This window comes from Schistocerca gregaria, chromosome 1 (genome assembly GCF_023897955.1).
Source record: "Schistocerca gregaria isolate iqSchGreg1 chromosome 1, iqSchGreg1.2, whole genome shotgun sequence".
Taxonomy (NCBI): domain Eukaryota; kingdom Metazoa; phylum Arthropoda; class Insecta; order Orthoptera; family Acrididae; genus Schistocerca; species Schistocerca gregaria.
Window position 1 is genome coordinate 1,038,578,875 of NC_064920.1, and position 22,331 is coordinate 1,038,601,205.

General features: G+C 41.6%; 1 protein-coding gene across 3 annotated transcripts in view; it reads right to left on the reverse strand.

Annotated features, from left to right (window-relative positions):
- Positions 1-539: 539 nt before the first annotated feature.
- The window catches only part of LOC126279690 (ras guanine nucleotide exchange factor P), a 564,449-nt gene continuing 542,657 nt past the window's right edge, over positions 540-22,331 (reverse strand). Inside the window, exons 7-10 of one of the 3 annotated variants that reach the window (XM_049979700.1) lie at positions 19,803-19,922; positions 13,771-13,909; positions 9,760-10,052; positions 540-2,383 (exon numbers count right to left, since the gene is read on the reverse strand). In XM_049979700.1, coding sequence (XP_049835657.1) covers positions 1,604-2,383; positions 9,760-10,052; positions 13,771-13,909; positions 19,803-19,922 — 1,332 coding nt within the window. In that variant the 3' untranslated portion in view covers positions 540-1,603. The remainder of the gene's footprint in view (positions 2,384-9,759; positions 10,053-13,770; positions 13,910-19,802; positions 19,923-22,331) is intronic. The other 2 variants (XM_049979701.1, XM_049979699.1) reach the window with 2 other exon arrangements.

A 22,331-nucleotide genomic window follows, 5' to 3' on the forward strand; every position in this document is an offset into this window, starting at 1 on the left:
TGGGAAATAAGTAAAAACTGTTAATGGCAACATTTGTCTGAACTGAGGCTGAACATATAATAAAAAAATACATTACATACTTTTATCTTTAAACAACTACACTTGTGATTGCTCCCTACCCTACCATCATCCCTCCCTCCGGACATGATTAACAGCCATGTTAATCTCAACCAATGGTATAAATCTAGAAAATCATTCGCATAGTCCCACATTTGAAAAATATAATGAATATCTGTTTGTCACTAATAATATAGTAAGGTCACAATTGTCTGCATCTCCTTTACATATCACAGCTTGCTGTGTAACTAGTGGCAAGTTGTCACAGGTTAAAAAATAAAAAGACTGCCGTATTTCTGTCAGTTATACCACAATATTACTAGTGACACTGTCGATGTCTATACCAAAATGTTTTATGTGCTTCATTGTGAGGGTGTCAAAGTGTTATTTTATTTTTTTAATATAAGTAAATACTGTGGTTATATAAGCAAAATAATACCAGTGCTATATTACTGAAATAAACCTTAGCAACTTTGACATAATGCAATGTTTAGTTCTCAGTATGTTTATTCCTGTAGAATAATCCACATACACTATACAGGTTTTGTAAAAAACTCAATCTTTGGTTTCAATATTTGCACAATAATCTTGAAACATGCATATAACTAATTTTAAATTACAATAACTCAGACAAGATAGTTGAGTTATAAACAGGTGCAAGGAACTTGCTTCTAGTATATTTGGTAAGTCAAACTATAAATCATTTATGTTGGCTGATAAAAGTTTGAATACATCTTGGTGACATTTCACATGAAAACAGCAACAGAATTTTATACTCAGTCCAACCCATACCTGTAATTACACAATTTTGCATATGACTTTTATTTGCAGCTATGGAATATTCATTATTGTTACAAATTTGAGGATTCAACTTGTTCAGTGCCTGTCTACAGTGACTGATAATATATGAAATCCATGTAAAATGTATGTATTTGATAATAGTAACACATGAAAATTTCATTCAATTTCCACATTAAAACATTTCAAAATTATAACAAAGAACTAAGTATCTCACAAAGCTAAACACCTACATAAAAAGTAAATTTCACAAGTGAGATAAACATAAACAACAACATTGAGAAAGTTAAATATTCGTGAATTTAAATGTAGCAGTCATAAAAAGATAAAAAGCTTAAAATTTTAACAAGATGTGGGTCTAAGTACATTGCTCTCAGTGACATAATGAAACTTTAATACTGAGAATGGCATTTCATGAGAGTATTGAAACAGTTCTTCTACAAGACATTCACAGAGGAGACTGCACAAAATCTTGTTAAATATGTCACTCACTCACCAGAGGTAGTTAGCTGCCAGTCTTTATACACCATTTAAACTCCTTTGCATTTCATTACAAACTGAATTTAAGGCATTAATACCAAAAACACCTCTCCATTAAGTTTATAGAGGAGCTGTCCCATTCTCACTGGCACATATAGTAATGAGAATCAACAAATATTTTAACATGAGATAAATCTCTACTTGGTCCTTACCACTTGGTAGAGAACAATGTTCAATTTTCAACAGTTAATAAATACAATGAGTAAATTTATTCATGACCAGGTGGTGACTGATGTCTGTACTGGTGACTTCCAGGAGGAGGAGTATCAAACAATGACATTTTGAGTCTCTTGTTCTTGGCCCTTCGATTCTTGAACCAAAACTGCACATTTTTTGGTTCTAGTTTTGGAAATTTCTGCCTGTAAGGCATGCGATTTAGCTCCTCAGTATACTTCAGAATAAGGTTGTGCGAGGGGTGAGTGTTCAGTGCAAACCATTGCTCGAGCCGTGGTACTTCCGTCACTGGGTCAATGAAAGTGCGATTACGCTTACGTCTCTCATCCGCAGATGCTGATAATGCTGATAAGTTAAGTCCACTGCTGCTACTGGCTGGAGGAGCTGACACCTGTGATGTCGGTGGAGTACCTGGTGGACCAAGACCATGATGTGGTTGAGACAGTCCAGGCAAATAGTGACTCATGTACATGATACTGTGGGAGAACATTGAATTTGACACCAAAGGAAATCCTAGGCTGTGTGGTGGGTTACCATGTCCATGAATACGGGGCCCCATCTGCTCAGTTGGACTGGGACTGTGAAACTGCTGAATACGTCGCAAATCATGCTCTTGGGGACAAAGTTCATCCTTCCTTCGCTCTTCTAGTTCATCCATCTCTTCATCTTCATCCTCTTCATCACCCTCTGTCATGTCATCACACTCCTTCAAATTGTTGTTGTTATTGTGAGTGTTGTCATTGCTGCAGTTATTGTTGTTACCAGCGGGAGGAGATGGGACTTCATCTGGAGGCTCTTGCTTAATGTTGTCCATCTACAGGGAAAAAAAAGCATAAGATTATTTGAAGGCCGTAGTCAGAGATCATGCCTATGTTAAGCAGAAACAACGTAATTTTAAGACACTTTTGTACAGATTTAAGACGAATTTGAGACTAGGAGCTTTCTCTTTAGAAACTTATGCCGAAAAAAGAGTTCCGTTTCATAGGGTTTCACGCTTTTGGTAGATTTGCCTGCATCTCATGACCTAAGTGTCAATGATTATGTTCAACGTGGGTAAAATTGAAGTTAGATGTGAATTGTAATTGAATGTGCGACTGCAAAAATGTAAAACCTGGGAATGACCAACAAATTTTCTGATTCAGTGAAACGGAGGCAGTTCTGCACTGATCATTTTCTTAGCGATTGGAACGACTGAACGAAAACAGTCGTTTCGGTTGGTTGTAATTTTGTGAGTTAGTTTGATTATTCATTCCTCTTTTGAATGAGACCAATCTGGGGGAGCAACCGAACGGAAACACGCAGTTCGCTTTCAATTTTGGCGGAAACAATCACCTGTCAGAACTATCATTGCCGTTCAGATATTAATTTTTCACTGAGTGGATATAAGTAGCTTTCAGTTCAGTTTTTGGTCCCTGTTTGTTCCTTAACAGTGACCATCGTGTGTTGACCGCAATGCCAAAACGCTTAGTGATGTAGGAATGGAAGAAATCATATGAATGGTTACCTAGTGACTGGAAGATAAATTCCACTGTAACATATAGATTCTGAAAGGACGATGCGTGTTATGAAACATTAGTTAAAAAAATTCAAAAATTAACGCATGATGGAAATTATGAAGAAAGGTACTTTCAGCCGGTGTCAGTGTATGCATAAAAGGCTAATGATTAGGCCCCAAACCATTTAAAAAATTGTTGATTATATACTTTCTGTTATCGTCTTAGCAATTACTGAAACTGATCTATCGGTAATCGGTGCAAACCAGACAGAGGGAGGGACGGGCGATATATATATATATTCAATGATATTAAATAAAAAGCAATTTTTTCATTATTTCAACACACATATAAAATGTAGTACCATTTATTAATTTTTTAAAAACAATCAAAAATTCATGTATAATGCCATAAGTACGAGAAATTTGTATTAAAGTAAACAAATAGAACTAGTCGAAATAAGACACGTTATAAAATTAGCATCCCAAGTCAAGGTTCATGTAAAACCGGAAATGCAGGAAAAGTACATTATTAAGGGGAAACGTTTTCGAAACCCCGTAACAGTCTCCATTGCACGCCTGAGTTTGAAATTTGGCTCCAAGGTGCCTACCGTCTTCCTCTGTAATAATGTGCCCTGCGACATGATCCTCGGGCTAGGCGGCGCTCGTAACAGGAAAGTGTCGACACACGTGCACAATAAGACCTGAGCTCAGAAGTTCATACGAGGTGTGAGGTGGGTTAATGGTGTCACACTGGCATCCAATTTCACCACAGTTCCGCCCAAAATCCCCGAGGACTTATCATCCCTTGTGAAGATCTCACGGTCCAACCCCCCCCCCCCCCCCCCTCTCTTACCCACATTTCACTTCTTCACTCCTTCTGACGTCTCTGCCACTCAGGTCAGAACTTGACACCTAGCACTGAAATCATAATTTGCTTGTGAGTGACCGAGGGTAACACTTCAGACACACTCGACGCTCAGAATCGACACGAGAAGGTGTCAGGGGATACCAAAAAGATCATAAATGAAACCACCCCTTTCTCAAGGGCGTTGATTTCCACATATTTCGCGGTTGGAAACTACAGATAGAGGTACGATGAGCAAGAGGGCTACGTTTGTAACATTCTTTGATAACGCTGTCACCTCTGGGACGCTTCAACACTTCCCTGAGGACAAGGAAGGGTAGCAGCCCCACTGAACGGGATCGCACTCCTTTGGGGTAGAACGCGACCATGATTTTCGCTCTCATGCACAGCGTGGAACAATTAGGGACCGTCTTGATCAGTTGCTATGAGCTTTGAGAAGGGGTATAATCTCATAACTGAAGCAGAAAAGTATATTGTATACGCATAGCACATACAGCAGATTCCTCTTTCGGTAGTTTAAAAGCAAACCTGTTTCCATAATTGCCATGTAGGTTACCTGCTTTAGTTAAGTGGTAAGTATCTCCTACAACACACAAACACACACACAAATACCCACCCACACACACACACACACACACACACACACACACACACGGCAATATTATTCTTTTCGCCATTAATATCATATTCGCCATGAAACAGTGTTGGTCATTGGAGTGACAACAAACAATTAGTCAAGCTTATTTCGTGGCTTATACAGTATTTTTAAATACGTTAGAACTTTACCTGTCATAATGATAGGATAAAAGCCAGGAGTTCCCCATTATCTTACATCGTAATGTACCCTTACATGGTAGGGTAAATTAACCTAAATACACTCCAAGAAGAAGAAAAAAATACACCGCGAAGGCATTACACGAATCAGTAGACATGATGAACATGTGCAGAGAAACAAATGATTACTATTTCAGGAGAACTGGACTATTGATTCCAAGAGAAAGAGCTTCAAAAACTGAGCAAGCAAGTAAAGCGTTGGTCCACCTCTGGACCTTACGCAAGCAGCTACTCGGCTTGGCATTGATTGATATGGTTTTGGGTGTCCTCCTGAGGGATATCCTGTCATATTCTGTGTAATTGGCGTGTTAGATCTTCTAAATACCGTACTGGTTGGAGGGCCCTGCCTATAATGCTCCAATTCTCCAGTTCTCAATTGGGAATAGGTCCGACAACCTTTCTGGCCTAGGCGGGGTTTGGCAAGCACGAAGACAAGCAGTAGAAACTCTCGCAGTGTGGGGCGGGCATTATCTTGCTGAAATACAGCCCCAGCATGATTTAACAAGTAGATCAACAAAAGAGGGCGCAGAATATCGTTGACTTATCACTAAGCTGTGTGGGTGTCTTGGATGATGTGAAAATAAATGGCACCCCAGACCATCATAGCTGGATGCCGGGTAGTCTGGCGGTCGAATTAGGTAGGTATCCCATAGCTATCCGTGGCTTCTCCATTTTCTCGCTGGTGATGTGGTCAGTTCGAAATGGGTTCATCACTGAAGATAATGCTGCTCCAGATAATAAGATTACAGGCCGGAGCTGTGGCGGGAGACGTCCCAGATGGCCTTGGGATACCAACCTGTCTGTCGCCTGCCATAAGGCCCGACAACCGAGAGTTATGTATGGGGTGCCATTTCTGTTCATAGTCAGACCCCTCCGGTTGTCATCCGCTGTACCCATACAGCACTACTGTACGTCGACGGTATTCTACACCCCGTTTTGTTGCCCTTCATAGCAAGCCATTGTGGGCTTACATTCCAGCAAGGTAAAGCCCGCCCGCACACGGTGAGAGTTTCTACTGCTTGCCTTCCAACTTGCCATACCCTACTTGTCCAGCAATGTCGCCGAATCCCTCCCCAACTGGGAACGCTTGAAGCATTATGGGCAGAGTCCTCCAACCAGATCAGGATTTTGACCATCTAACAAGCCAGTTGGACATAATTTGGCACGAGATCCCTGAAGAGGACATATAACAACTATATCAGTCAGTGCCAAAACGGATAATTGCTTTCATAAGGATCAAAGGTGGACAGGTGGACCACCGCGTTGCTGACTTGCTCAATTTGTGAAGCTCTTTCTCTTGAACAAATCATGCAACTTTTCGGACATTGTAATTGTCTGTTTGTCTGCCCAGGTATATCAGATCTACCGATTTCCGTCTCATTCTAATAATTCCATCGCGGTGCTCATTTAACCACCCGTGGAAGTTTCCCATGTGATGAAACTTGTAATGTGATGATGGCTAATAATGAAGAAGAAGTAAGTCCCAGAAATTGAACCAGTCTGAACATGTGCGACGAATACCCCAATTTGACTGGTTTGAACAGTAATATAAGTATGTGCCACAGATTTTTTAAAATTTTTGTCACCCTGTTACTTAACCATTCAGGCATTGACACAGCGTGTGTAATGCAATGGAGAAGTCAGCTGAATTTCTCAAAAGGTGATTTACTTCCTCATTGGAAGAAATGGTATACACGCAATTTAAATACCGGGTGATCAAAAAGTCAGTATAAATTTGAAAGCTTAATAAACCACGGAATGATGTGAATAGAGAGGTAAAAATTTACACACATGCTTGGAATGACATGGAGTTTTATTAGAACCAAAAAAAAACAAAGTTCACAAAATGTCCGACAAATGGCGTTGGCCAGCAAAACGTCAGTGAGTGCTACCGTGACGCCGATATGTTACAGAATCCCATCATCCCCAGCCTGGCTAATAAACATCTGCTGGAACGTACGATGTTTATGCAGGATGGCGCTCGACCACATATTGCTAGACGCGTGAAAGATCTCTTGCGTGCGTCGTTTGGTGGTGATCGTGTGCTCAGCCACCACTTTCGTCGTGCTTGGCCTCCCAGGTCCCCAGACCTCAGTCCGTGTGATTATTGGCTTTGGGGTCTCCTGAAGTCGCAAATGTATCGTGATCGACATCTCTAGGGATGCTGAAAGACAACATCCGACGCCAATGTCTCACCTTAACTCCGAACATGCTTCACAGTGCTGTTCACAACATTATTCTTCGACTACAGCTATTGTTGAGGAATGATGGTGAACATAATGAGCATTTCCTGTAAAGAACATCATCTTTGCTTTGTCTTACTTTGTTCTGCTGATTATTGCTATTCTGATCAGATGAAGTGCCATCTGTCGGACATTTTTTGAACGCTTCTATTTTTATGGTTCTAATAAAACCCCATGTCATTCCAAGCATGTATGTCAATTTGTACCTCTCTCTCTACATCATTCCGTGATTTATTCAGTTTTCAAATTTATACTGACTTTTTGATCACCCGGTACATCAAATCTATAAACTATGAAATAACGCCCAACTTCAGCATCTTAGTAATGGATCATCTTGAATGGTTCGAGAGTATACATGCAGACTGATTTGTTATTCCTTTAAGTTAATTTTTAAAACGATCTTCTATATGGATGAAACACACTAAACACAGTCATACTAGCACTTCAGGACTCCACATACGGAGATGAGAATGCATTTGAATCAGAGGGCTACGGGATCTATAAAGGGAAACAGACAACAAATAATAAACAAAGTCACCATGCCCGGGACAGCTTCCATTGTCAAATGGATTTTAAAAGAAACCTCAATAAATTTTGCATCCTCGTTGGAGCGAATCTCTATCCTCTCGTTTAGATCAACAAACAGGGGCAGTTTCGGGAAAAGTAGAAAATCAGACGTCAGAAATACCAAAACAACACATGAAACTACTTTCATGAGGCTTGAACGCACAAATCGGCAGAGAAAAGAAATACAAGGCAATAGTATGAAACTTTCCTGCATACAAACGCAGCAATAAAAATGGAGAAAGGATCAACAACTTCTGCAAATAGTTCGACTTAAAACTGTCAACCTTTTTCAGAGAATAACCAAGGAGAAGGAAGACCTCTTTCGTAATACATACCTACGTGCATGTCAACTGCATCATCTGGCAATAACCAAACAAAACGTTAGAGGAAATCATGAATGTACGGCTCAGAAGAGGACTAGGTTACTGCGAGTTACTAGCAAAATACTTCAAAAATATTCTAAACTGCGAGGAATTAACATACTAATTTTCAGACAGCCTCAAAAGGAAAATCCTCCTCCAGAGCTACCGTCACTGTATCGAACTAAACAATACAATGGCAAGCTGAAAAACAATAGAGTGCCAGGTGAAGACGAGATATTAGCTGAGATGTGTAAACTAGGAGGGAAGTGGGTAGCTAAAACCATTTTTAAGGCTATTAAATATTAGTGGGAGAAAGGAAGCATAACTGATCATTGAAAAGAAGTCTTAATCCACCCGCTACATAATAAGGATGACAGGACAGACACCAAAAATTACTGAAGCATATCTCTACATCCAGTCGCATATGCAAAGCTCTACTGAAAGACGCCCACGACCAAGCAGAACAAACAATATGCGAGTACTATCCGAGATTCAGAAAAAAATTAGATAGTGCCCAGGGCAAATTTTTATCTCCGAGAAAATCTTCAGGATCAGAACAATTCGCAACTTAGTGGCTACACTCATTGATTTCGAAAAAGCCTACTGTTCTATAGAAAATATTCGTAACACTGGAAGAAACAGGTATCGACAAAACCACTAGGCAATTAGTCGAATAGATAACTTCGAACGTTGAATTCATGGGCGAAGTTAAATTCTTAGGGTAAGATGTTCGGCAGAGCGACGGGCTCTCACTGAATCTATTCAGTCTGGTCTTAGACAAGGAAATGAGACAGTGGGTTAAAGAATTACCAGAGATAAACGGCGAAGGAATCCATCTATGACAAGGAGAACGAAAACCTGATGTTAAATGTCTCCTTTTTTCTGACGATATTGAGTAATTTGTAATGACAAAACTGATGCAAAGGTAATGAGAGAAACACTTCAATAAATTGCAGGTAAAGCAGAATTACATATATCATATGAGAAATCGGAATACATTGAACATAAACACAACAGATAAAAACATTTACAAACACAATACGGAAACATCGAAAGAGTTGACAAGTTCAAGGATTTGGGAGAATGGATACAATCTGATGGATTACATCACAAGTAAAGAGAGATGAAAAAAATGGAATTAGCACTCAAACTCACGCAAAACCGATTTAATTAAAGATCATTATCATTCCAGGCACAAATTAAACACCACACAACAGTAATTTAAGCAGAAGCACATTACGAGTGTGAATGCCTCACACAGAATAAAAGAAGTGAACAAGAAGAATTGGAAAAGATGGAAAGGAAAACAAAAATTTAGGAGCACAAAAGAACGAAGATTACAAATAAACGAAAAGAAGAAACTAAGATCTATACAGAAACATAGATATAATCACAGACACAATAAGCAAGAAGGGATGAAAGTCTTACGGTCGTATTAGAATGAACTGCAATAGGCTAAAGAAGAAAATTTTTGATTTCATTTCAAAGTTAAAAAACACCGCGAGATGGATTGAAGAGACAAGAAGGGATTTGAAGAAAAAGATCACAGACGACAGCTTACAGGATAGGGAACGTTTCGGGCTACTGACCAATACTGCAAAATTTCCACAACCTAGGGGTGTGATTTCAAATGAACAGAAGAGGCCGTCAACCAACACATAAGTAAGTCCTGGGAAGGTAAAAAAATAGTTTGTACCTTAGTCTTAGGTTCTAAGCGGTCTTTAAATGGCGAAATTCTGTAATAAAGAAAAAAAAATATTTGTTATAAAACCCAGCAGTTCAAAAATTAAGAATTATTGCTAGTGATTTTGAACACGTACTTACTTGCACAGGTGAGGCTGTATGTCCTTTAGGAGAGCTGGGTCTGCTAGCTCTGTCATTTGTGGTTAGAGAGAGGGGCCCCACGGGACTGGCTGGGGGACCAGCTTCCTCGTCGTCCGAGCCGCCGGCTGAGTTGTCCGACAGGTAGGCGTTTGGAGGGAGGCCTCTGGTGCCAGGGCTGTGCAACGGCGGGCTCTCGCTCTTGTTGGTGCTGCCCATGGTGCTGCCACCCCCACTCATCATTGGTCCTGGGGGGCTGTGGCTGCTGCTGTTGTACCCATTCAGTGACAGAATACCTGTTCAACAAGAAAAAATTTTTATAATTATATAAAATTAAGTTCTTTTTTTTGGGGGGGGGGGGGGGAGACCAGACAGCGAGGTCATCGATCTAATCGGATTACGGAAGGAAGGGCAAGGAAGTCGGCCGTGTCCTTTCAAAGGAACCATCCCGGCATTTGCCTGGAACGATTTAGGGAAATCATGGAAAACCTAAATCTGGATGGCGGGATTGAACCGTCGTTCTCCCGAATGCCACTGATCCACCTCGCTCCGTTAATATTAAGTACCTGGCTTTCGAGATACGAGAGTATTTCAGAAACTAAAGATACACCGTACGCCAGAGGAACAGAATAGTTTTGGCGAGCAAGTTGGCAACAGTGGTGTTGACCTTGAACCGTTAGCTTTCTGCTCGCCGTCGTTCGGCAGTTGAACGTTGCTTCTGGTTGGAGTAGGTGGTGTTCAAAATGACTGCGTCGATGCAGAAGCCCGCCAAATGCGAAGTGCGCTCCGTCATACGTTTTCTTCATGCAAAAGGTCAGCGACCAGCGGATATTCACAAAGAAATTGTTTCTGTTTATGGGACATTATGAATCGACAAAATGTAACGAAATGGCGTCGTCATTTCTCTGAAGGTAGGACCGATGTTCATGACGAACAAAGAACAGGTCGGAAATCTGTGTTCTCTGATGCCCTTCTTCGGAGAACGGAGGAAGCGGTTCGTGCAAATAGACGTCTCACATTGGAAGAATTGCATCAGATCATACCGGACGTGTCAATGACAACTCTTTATGACACTGTGACTGTCAAGTTAGGGTACAGTAAATTGTGTGCGCTCGCTGGGTTCCAAAGCTGTTAACGGAAGAACACACAAAGAAAAGGATGGGCTTTGCACTCGACTTCCTCACACCCTATATTGAAGCAGGTGATTAGTTCCTTGATCACACTGTGACAAGTGACGAGACATGGGTTTCTTACCATACACCTGAATCCAAGCAACAATCAATGCAATGGTGTCATTCGACTTCACCAAAAGCCAAGAAATGCAAAACGTACATTTCAGCGAAGAAAATCATAGCTTCTGTTTTTTGGGACAGACAAGGCATTCTTCTGTTTGAATTTATGCCTCCTGGAACGATAATTAATGCTGCTGCATATTGCCAGACTTAAACGTCTTCGAAGGGCAATTCAAAACAAACGCAGGGGAATGCTGACAAGTGGAGTCCGCTTGCTTCGTGACAACGCTCGGCCTCACACAGCGCTCGTAACCAAAGCACTACTCAAACAATTCAAACTGGACATATTGGACCACCCGCCATGCAGCGTGGACCTTGCGCCCACCGACTTCCATGTCTTCCGTTGCCTGAAGTCACATCTTGATGGAAAATAATTCCATGGCGATGAAGAGATCAAAAATGAATTTGAAATGTGGTTCCGACAACAGGCGGCAACTTTCTATGACAGTCGGATACAAAAGCTTGTGCACCGACTTACCAAATGTTTGGATAACAGGGGTGATTATATCGAAAAATAACAAATAATCCAGTTAATAAGCTGTAACTGACGTTTTCTAAATAAATGTTCTATTTAAGGACTGCAGGCCATTGTATCTTTACTTTTCGAAATGCCCTCGTACAAACAAGGACAAAATATTAATTCCATACGTAGCTGTAATCAGAGCAGACTAATCGTACATTTTTAATGACAATCTTTATAAGTGTAGTATTGTCCACAGTCGTCAAAGATATAGTTTATGGCCATATATTGCGCTGCATATCATTATTAAAAATTGTTAGTGACCAGCTGTCGGAGTTGAGTGGAGACGATCCTCTTGTAACTGTGAATGGCCCGTCAGACCGTGATGCACAAATTTTAACTCTAAAAGGCTTTAGTACTAAAACAAATGTCACATATAATTACAAACCACGTATGAAAGTTAAGCCAACAGCAACAGAGAGTTTTTGAACCTTGTCAAGGAACAAAAGTGGCAGAATGTTTATAATGCCGATAACATACATGGGTTGGAACTTTAAATGATGGCTCTGAGCACTATGGGACTTAACAGCTTTGGTCATCAGTCCCCTAGAACTTAGAACTACTTAAACCTAACTAACCTAAGGACATCAGAACACCTAGTCATCATGAGGCAGAGAAAATCCCTGACCCCGCCGGGAACCGAACCCGGGAACCCGGGCGCGGGAAGCGAGAACGCTACCGCACGACCACGAACTGCGGACTATTTATTTACAGCTCGTACAAAATAGATACGTTTTTCACAGTTTTAATGACCTTCAAAGTAGTTACCAGCATTGTGTATAACCCGTTGCCAGTGATGTGGAAGTCGTGGGATACTCTAAGCAGTGCCAGTTGCGTTCACAGTTTGAGTGGCGAGGTCTATTGGCCGACGAATTTGTAGCAGTTCTGAAGCGAATGCGGTGAAGTATTTCCTTCAGTTTGGAAATCGATTTGAACTTACGAGGGCTTAAGTCCGGGGAGGGCAGTAGGTGGTATAGCACTTAGCAGCCTCATCAGTGAAAAAAATCAGTAAAAGCTTGCACTATACGTGCTTGAGCATTGTCCTGCAAAATGATGGTCAGATCCTGCAGAAAGTGTCATCACTTCTGTCTCTATGCTGTTCATTTATTGGAACACAACCTACCACCAGCTTAGAGACGGAAGTGATGACACTTTCTGCAGGACCTGACTACTATTTTTCAGGACCTACCTATTATTTTTCAGGACAGTGCTCAGACACGTACTGCGCAAGGTGTTACTGATTTGTTTGACTGATGGGGCTCCTAAGTGCTATACCACCTACTGCACTCCACGGACTTATGCCCTTGTGAGTTCAACTCGGTTTCTAAACTGAAGAAAACACTTCACGTCAATCGCTTCAGAGCTGATAGTTATGAGGGTAACAAACTTTTTTAACTTCTGTTAAATATTTATCCGTAGTGAATACAAAATTTCAAAACAAATGCAGTCCAGTTTTGCACTGACATTGCTATAGTTTGGAAGCACAGAAAAATGGCGTAATTTGGTTAGGTATTGTGCAAAATACAACAGATGACAGAAAATTTGGTATTAGAGCCAAATACCTAAAACCTGCTGAAAATGGAGTGGACCAATCCTAACACAATCTTCATGAAACTTACAACTTTAATTTCACATCCTGACCATTGAAAAAAAAAAAGAGTCTTGGTTTCCTTCTCTCAGCAAAGGTTTCTGTACAAACATGTTTTCAGAATGTATGGTCCAACATGTAATATGAAGGAAATTTTACTAAAAAAAATAGTAGAGTCGCACACTTAAGACTCCAAAAGGCTCCAGAGAAAGAAAGAATAGTTCTGCTCTAAGAAAATTTCACATGTTATGAAGTGGTGATAACACCCTTTATGGTGGAGCATAAAATAGCGTCCAGGCACTGCAATACAAAATACATCGTCGTACGAAATATAAACTGGTGAGACCTGCTGAAGCATAATCATCACTCGATGAATGAAGGAGCTAAAGCGACCATAACAAAATACGATCAAGCGTAATGCATAAATCTAAGACTAAGCAAGATGGGTGACAAAAGCCTACCGTCTTTTAGTTCAATAGTCAGGATAACAGGGATAGGGAGATCTTATTACTGAGAAAATTGCAGCACAAAATCAGCAGAGAAATTGTAGGATTTCGGGCTTGCTCTGCACCACCTACTGCAACACGAAGTTACAGATGAAACAGCGAACGTACCTGGACCGATGCTGCGGAGTTCTGCTCTCTTCTGCGCGGCTCGCGCATTCTTGAACCAGTACACCACGTTGTTGACGTCTAGCTGCTTCCGCCCGCGACGAGATTCCAAAGTGTTTAGCTCTTTGACGTACTGCTGGATCTGAAATACCACACAGTTACTTCAGTGGATGCAATTACTTATTGACAGCAAAGTTAGAAATTTTTTTTTTTTTGACTGTGGCTTATATTCTTTTATTATGTGTTTCTTTTTTCTTTTCTTTTTTGTTTTTGTTTCGTCATTCCATTGATTAAGACGTGTATTACTTTTGATTTTAACTCATTGTTTCTAGGTAGGCTCTTCCTTCAAACATGTGTCAATGATCTTTAAAAAACAAAGTGATCTCTCGAAGTCTAATCGAAATCATACATATCTTTCATAACTCCAGAGAAATGGTTTCTCATATAGCCCGTACGTACGTGACATAACTGAGGACTCAAAATTGTTGTTGACGAACAACCCTCACGTTTTATAAGATATTCTGTTACGGGACAAGTCGTAGTCTAGAAATAACTAAAAATTATTAATAAATTTTGAACTGTCTCGCGCAATTACAAGTACAATAGGGAAATGATATACTAGTAGCCCTGCAAAGTACGCAAATGTGCTGAAAAGTAATGCCTCCAAGATTTTTACGTGAAAAGTCTTAAGGCTTTTTAAATAAAAACTATTAACATTCTACATCTCTATTCTTAATGTCTAGATATTTATTTCTCAACACAGTCAACCTGGCGACGAACATACTTCTCGGAACGAGAGCCCAGTTTGTTCATACCGTCACTGTAGAATGTTTTACTTTGTTGGAGCCACAACCGCACGTCTGCTTCCATCGCTTCAGCATTCTACATCTACATCTACATCCGTACTCCGCAAGCCACCTGACGGTGTGTGGCGGAGGGTACCCTGAGTACCTCTATCGGTTCTCCCTTCTATTCCAGTCTCGTATTGTACGTGGAAAGAAGGATTGTCGGTATGCTTCTGTGTGGGCTCTAATCTCTCTGATTTTATCCTCATGGTCTCTTCGCGAGATATACGTAGGAGGGAGCAATATACTGCTTGACTCTTCGGTGAAGGTATGTTCTCGAAACTTCAACAAAAGCCCGTACCAAGCTACTGAGCGTCTCTCCTGCAGAGTCTTCCACTGGAGTTTATCTATCATCTCCGTAACGCTTTCGCAATTACTAAATGATCCTGTAACGAAGCGCGCTGCTCTCCGTTGGATCTTCTCTATCTCTTCTATCAACCCTGCCTGGTGCGGATCCCACACTGCTGAGCAGTATTCAAGCATTGGGCGAACAAGCGTACTGTAACCTACTTCCTTTGTTGTCGGATTGCATTTCCTTAGGATTCTTCCAATGAATCTCAGTCTGGCATCTGCTTTACCGACGATCAACTTTATATGATCATTCCATTTTAAATCACTCCTAATGCGTACTCCCAGATAATTTATGGAATTAACTGCTTCCAGTTGCTGACCTGCTATTTTGTAGCTAAATGATAAGGAACCTATCTTTCTATGTATTCGCATCACATTACACTTCGCTACATTGAGATTCAATTGCCATTCCGTGCACCATGCGTCAATTCGCTGCAGATCCTCCTGCATTTCAGTACAATTTTCCATTGTTGCAACCTCTCGATACACCACAGCATCATCTGCAAAAAGCCTCAGTGAACTTCCGATGTCATCCACCAGGTCATTTATGTATATTGTGAATAGCAACGGTCCTATGACACTCCCCTGCGGCACACCTGAAATCACTCTTACTTCGGAAGACTTCTCTCCATTGAGAATGACGTGCTGCGTTCTGTTATCTAGGAACTCCTCAATCCAATCACACAATTGATCTGATAGTCCGTATGCTCTTACTTTGTTCATTAAACGACTATGGGGAACTGTGTCAAACGCCTTGCGGAAGTCAAGAAACACGGCATCTACCTGTGAACCCGTGTCTAAGGCCCTCTGAGTCTCGTGGACGAATAGCGCGAGGTGGGTTTCACACGATCGTCTTTTTCGAAACCCATGCTGATTCCTACAGAGTAGATTTCTAGTCTCCAGAAAAGACATTATACTCGAACATAATACGTGTTCCAAAATTCTACAACTGATCGACGTTAGAGATATAGGTCTATAGTTCTGCACATCTGTTCGACGTCCCTTCTTGAGAACGGGGATGACCTGTGCCCTTTTCCAATCCTTTGGAACGCTTCGCTCTTCTAGAGACCTACGGTACACCGCTGCAAGAAGGGGGGCAAGTTCCTTCGCGTACTCTGTGTAAAATCGAACTGGTATCCCATCAGGACCAGCGGCCTTTCCTCTTTTGAGCGATTTTAATTGTTTCTCTATCCCTCTGTCGTCTACTTCGATATCTACCATTTTGTCAACTGTGCGACAATCTAGAGAAGGAAGCACAGTGCAGTCTTCCTCTGTGAAACAGCTTTGGAAGAAGACATTTAGTAATTCGGCCTTTAGTCTGTCATCCTCTGTTTCAGTACCATTTTGGTCACAGAGTGTCTGGACATTTTGTTTTGATCCACCTACCGCTTTGACATAGGACCAAAATTTCTTAGGATTTTCTGCCAAGTCAGTACATAGAACGTTACTTTCGAATTCATTGAAAGCCTCTCGCATAGCCCTCCTCACACTACATTTCGCTTCGCGTAATTTTTGTTTGTCTGCAAGGCTTTGGCTATGTTTATGTTTGCTGTGAAGTTCCCTTTGCTTCCGCAGCAGTTTTCTAACTCGGTTGTTGTACCACGGTGGCTCTTTTCCATCTCTTACGATCTTGCTTGGCACATACTCATCTAACGCATATTGTACCATGGTTTTGAACTTTGTCCACTGATCCTCAACACTATCTGCACTTGAGACAAAACTTTTGTGTTGAGCCGTCAGGTACTCTGTAATCTGCTTTTTGTCACTTTTGCTAAACAGAAAAATCTTCCTACCTTTTTTAATATTTCTATTTACGGCTGAAATCATCGACGCAGTAACTGCTTTATGATCGCTGATTCCCTGTTCTGCATTAACTGATTCAAATAGTTCGGGTCTGTTTGTCACCAGAAGGTCTAATATATTATCGCCACGAGTCGGTTTTCTGTTTAACTGCTCAAGGTAGTTTTCAGATAAAGCACTTAAAAATATTTCACTGGATTCTTTGTCCCTGCCACCCGTTATGAACGTTTGAGTCTCCCAGTCTATATCCGGCAAATTAAAATCTCCACCCAGGACTATAACATGGTGGGGAAATCTACTCGAAATATTTTCCAAATTATTCTTCAGGTGCTGAGCCACAATAGCTGCTGAGCCCGGGGGCCTATAGAGACATCCAATTACCATGTCTGAGCCTGCTTTAACCGTGACCTTCACCCAAATCATTTCACAATTCGAATCTCCGTCAATTTCCTTCGATACTATTGCACTTCTTATCGCTATAAACACGCCTCCCCCTTCACTGTCCAGCCTATCTCTGCGGTATACATTCCAATCAGAGTTTAGGATTTCATTACTGTTTACGTCTGGTTTCAGCCAACTTTCTGTTCCTAGTACTATATGGGCGTTGTGACCGTTTATTAATGAGAGCAGTTCTGGGACCTTTCTATAGACGCTTCTGCAGTTTACTATTAGCACATTAATATTGTTATTCCTTGTTGCGTTTTGCCTACTCCTGCCTTGCCGCGTCTCAGGAGGCGTCTTGTCGGGCCTAGGGAGGGAATTCTCTAACCTAAAAAAACCCCATGTGCACTCCACACGTACTCCGCTACCCTCGTAGCCGCTTCCGGCGTGTAGTGCACGCCTGACCTATTCAGGGGGACCCTACATTTCTCCACCCGATAGCGGAGGTCGAGAAATTTGCACCCCAGCTCTCCGCAGAATCGTCTGAGCCTCTGGTTTAAGCCTTCCACTCGGCTCCAAACCAGAGGACCGCGATCGGTTCTCGGAACGATACTACAAATAGTTAGCTCTGATTCCACCCCGCGAGCGAGGCTTTCCACCTTCACCAACTCCGCCAACCGCCTGTACGAACTGAGGATGACCTCTGAACCCAGACGGCAAGAGTCATTGGTGCCGACATGAGCAACAATTTGCAGTCGGGTGCACCCAGTGCTCTCTATCGCCGCCGGTAGGGCCTCCTCCACATCTCGGATGAGACCCCCCGGCAAGCAGACAGAGTGAACACTGGCCTTCTTCCCCGACCTTTCCGCTATTTCCCTAAGGGGCTCCATCACCCGCCTAACGTTGGAGCTCCCAATAACTAATAAACCCCTCCCCCCGTGTGCCTGCTCGGACCTTGCTGAAGGAGTTTAGTCTTCGAATGTGTTCTTTCACGACTGGAAACATTAAAATTGGATGCGGCCAAGTCGGGACTGTACGGAGGATAGTCGTTAACAGCGAACCCAAGGCGTAGGATTGTTGTAAACGTCACAGCTCGTGTGCGTGGTCTGGCATTTTTATGCTAAAGAAGAGAGTGCTCCATGTGTGGATTAACTATTCCAATTGTCCTCCTCGGTAGCTGTGCGGTCAGCGAGGCGGACTGCTAACCGAAAGGCCCTAGATTCGATTACCGGCCGGGTCGGAGATTTCCTCCGCTCGATGACTGGGTGTTGTGTTGCCCTTACATTCGTATAGTCATAATCGACATTCCAGTGTTGATACCGCTGTATGGGTACGTCCCAAAACCCGATTTAAAGAAATCGCTTTGAATTCAGTTTTCTGAGGGTCTCTCAGTACACTGACCTAGGTATGTTGCACAGCGCTGTGTTAAACGCTACTATTCGGATTCACTTAGCGGAAGAGTATTACAAATTGCTTCAGCTAAGCGGGGAAGTCGACCGAGGACGATGCATGACATGCAACACCTCAAGCGATTTTGAAAACAGAATAAAAAGTTCCGAGGCATTACTTTTCAGTATTCCCTCATACTTCCTTAGAATTTGAACTTTAATTTTTTTCTTTTGTGACTCTAAAATTTCTGTCGTGTAAATAAAGGTCGACTATGAAACCTACCTCAAGTAAACTACCAGTAACGTTATTTTGTTAAAAACAGACAGCAGGTGACCTCACTTAGGCGGAAAAGCAGATAAGTGCACCAAGATGTTACTTTCAATTTTAGGTTTGTTACACAGTTTGAAGACGTGCTCGACGGAAATCTTCATGAAATTATGCTATCCAGTGTGTGTGTGTGTGTGTGTGTGTGTGTGTGTGTGTGTGTGTGTGTGTGTGTGTGTGTGTGTGAATGAAAGAGAGAGAGAGAGAGAGAGAGAGAGAGAGAGAGAGAGAGAGAGAGAAAGGACCCGAAAACACACTTTCTGGATACTGTGTTTTCGTTACCTTTACTGTATTAACTCAGTACGCCGCAAAACTTATTAACATACTTCCAGTCCAGCTATACCTTTACGGATCAATACTTTTCTATATGATCGTCACCGACCCTGATCGATAAGTTGCGCTTTGGAACCAGAATCATGAAAATATGTCACTCAATTTCTTTGTTGCTTCTCTAATAATTACATTGACTCAGAAACTGATCTACGTTAACACTAAATCGCTTTACACACTTGATGTTTCATTGCTTCATGCAAACAGGTCACGCAGTAGTAACATAATTGTGCTGCCCATGTACCCATAGTGACTGAAGGTAAGGCTATTGTCGGGAAAAAATATTGTTAAAATTTGAAAATCATATTTAATTTCCCCTCCTCTGCTGTACCACTGTTCGACCAACACTGCTCTGTTGTAAGGATCCCCCAACAGTTCGGACCAAATCAAAAGCTCAGCTCGATTAAAAGTCTCTGCTACGACTACACCACTGTTTCATTAAGACAGTAAGGGCTGTCGAGGTTTAAGAGTGGATGAGCAAACCGTATTGCGTGCAGTGTGCTGTTGTTGCCGGAGTATAGTCGTTACTTCTTCGGCCAGGGCCGGCAATGAACTCGCATGACTCTAGTGCTGGCGCCTTCAGCAGCGGCAACCAGCTCAACCGCAGGAACTCACCTGCTGCCTGCTCGGGTGCTGGTTCTCCGCAAACCACCGTTGCAGCCTCGGTAGTTCAAGCTCCGGGTCGAAACTGGTACGCATCCGCGTCTTCTGCGTCGGGTACTGGCTCTGCACAGTCTGAAAATCACATTTAAATTGATAGTTTTAGGTATTTGTTACTTTTAAATTACTGTATACATTTAGTAACGTACCAATTCCTGTCCGCGCTCATTGGCTTGGAGCTATTCTATTGTGGACGCTAGAGCAGCTTTTACGGTTTCCGGAGGTGAAAAGGGGGAGAGCGGACTTGTTCAGCAGCCTGGAAATAAATGGCCTGCCATACCTTAATCCTGCGACATGATGGAGGTCTGGCCCGGTTGCTGTTTCCAAGGCGAGTGGTTTCCACAGGATTGCCGGGATTTTCAAACATCCTCAGATGATCGGCAGGGAACAGAATCTTGCAGGTCCAATTGAAGTACCTACATTCCGCTCTGGAGTCTGACTGGCCGAAAGGTCTGCAAGTTAAAATAATTTCATGGAACGGTTTTCTAGCTCGCGAAATCGGGAGTCGGCCGGCAACCGTTGCGAGGGTAGCACGGGAGTCGCAGTCCTTCGGGGAGGAGCTCAGACTTTAAATGTGTTGGCCGTACGACGTCGGGAGTGTGTGATTCTCAGTGACCAATGAAAGTGGGTTTCCGGCTTTTGTGAGAAAGGAAGTGACTCAATGAATAAGCATTTGCCAGGTGAACGGAAGCCTGACGTTACACGCATACATCGCTAGCCAACGTACGGTAGACTACCCTGTACCACTACAAGTAATTTCATCTTCTGTTCAGCTCGCAACCAGAGCGAGACAATGATGCCTCTGTGTGTTAGCTACATCGGATATTAAGTGTGCTATCGTCTGTCAATGAGGCTCTACGTGTGTAGGTAGTATCGCAGATTATTTGCAAAAATAAGAGAACCTGTATGAAATTTTGCTACAAGAACGAAATAAACTGCAGTATAATTTTAGGAATATTAAATAATGATTTTGGTGAGTGAAATATTACAAACTGATGTTGTTGAGCCTGCTATGAGTAAAATTAAAGTTTACGAGTGCTATAAGCGTTTTGAAGGAGCTTGTGAAGAAGCTACGTAGACCGCCGAATCACGATCTGATAAGTCGCTGATAATGGAAAATCAACAGGCCTACTCCATGAGATTTTTTTCTTGTGTTTTGGGTATGAAACGCGAAATTCGTTAAAAAATTGCTGCATTTAGAACAAAAATAGCATCAAACCTAACATTTGCGTGAAGCATTATGAAAAAATGACCGAATCTGTGGCGTAACTGTTGATGGCTTTTGTACCACGACAATGCGTCTATTCACACTTTGAGCATGTTTGTGAATTTTTGCCTAATGCAGTACTGTAATGATGCTCCAGCCTCCATGTGTGTACACATTGTCTCATGTGACTTTTCGTACTCAATAATAAAAAATCCTTATACACTAGTCATTTTAAAACATAAATGAGATTAAAAACGCCAGAGTGAGAGGACTAAAAGCCACCACAAACACTTGAGTTCCAGTGTTGTTTCTGAAATTGAGAAAAGCGCTGAGACAAATTTGTTACGTCTAATGAGGACTGAAAAACAAATTCCCGTTCAGTTTTTGGAGTTTCGTGCCTCGGCCTGTAAAAACGGAACCCTTTAAGGTCACTTTGTTGTTCGTACGTACGTCTTTCTCTCTGCCCGTTTGGTAAGAACCCTTTTCCTCAGGAACTGGTAGGCTTATCAGGTTCAAATTCATGCCACATTTTAAGGTTTGTAGTCCTTAGCGGTGTAAAAATGTTAAGCTTCATAGTCAGTTTAAAAAAAAAAGCTACGGCCGTTTAACGTCACATATTTTAATACTCGGAAAAACTCAAAGACCAAAACCTACATGGTACTTGTCGTTGACCTATAATCATTAAATTTCGCCAGAAGTAAGGTTTCAAAGTGCAAATAAAGGAAAAAACCCCGAAATTGTTAATGTATAATTATATCACACGAAAATATTTTTTTAACCTTTTTTTATCCATATGCATGTCTGTCCATCTGTTAAGGCACCTTTCCCTCTGTTGGCATATCAAGATCAAATTCTTGTCACATACTTAAGTCTATGATCCCTTGTCGGTGCACAAATGTTAAGCTTCTAAGTCAGTGAGATCAAAAGATCGGCAATTTATGTCATATATTTTGAAATTCGCAAACCCACTCACTGAAACCTATGGCGTACTTATCGCTGACATAAAGTCAAGAAATTACGCAAAGCAAATTTTTATAGTACAAGTAAAGGAATAACATCCTAAATTATTAATATGTAACTAAGTGACACGAACAGATCTCATTTTTTATCTTTCTGTCTCTCTGTCTGCCCTGTTAAGACCTCTTTTTCTCATGAACGAGTTGGAATATTGAATTCAAATATATATCAAAATATTCGGTCGTTTATGTCACATGGTTTGATACTCGCAAACTCACTCATCAAAACCTATAGGCTACTTCCCTTGGACGTAGAATCTT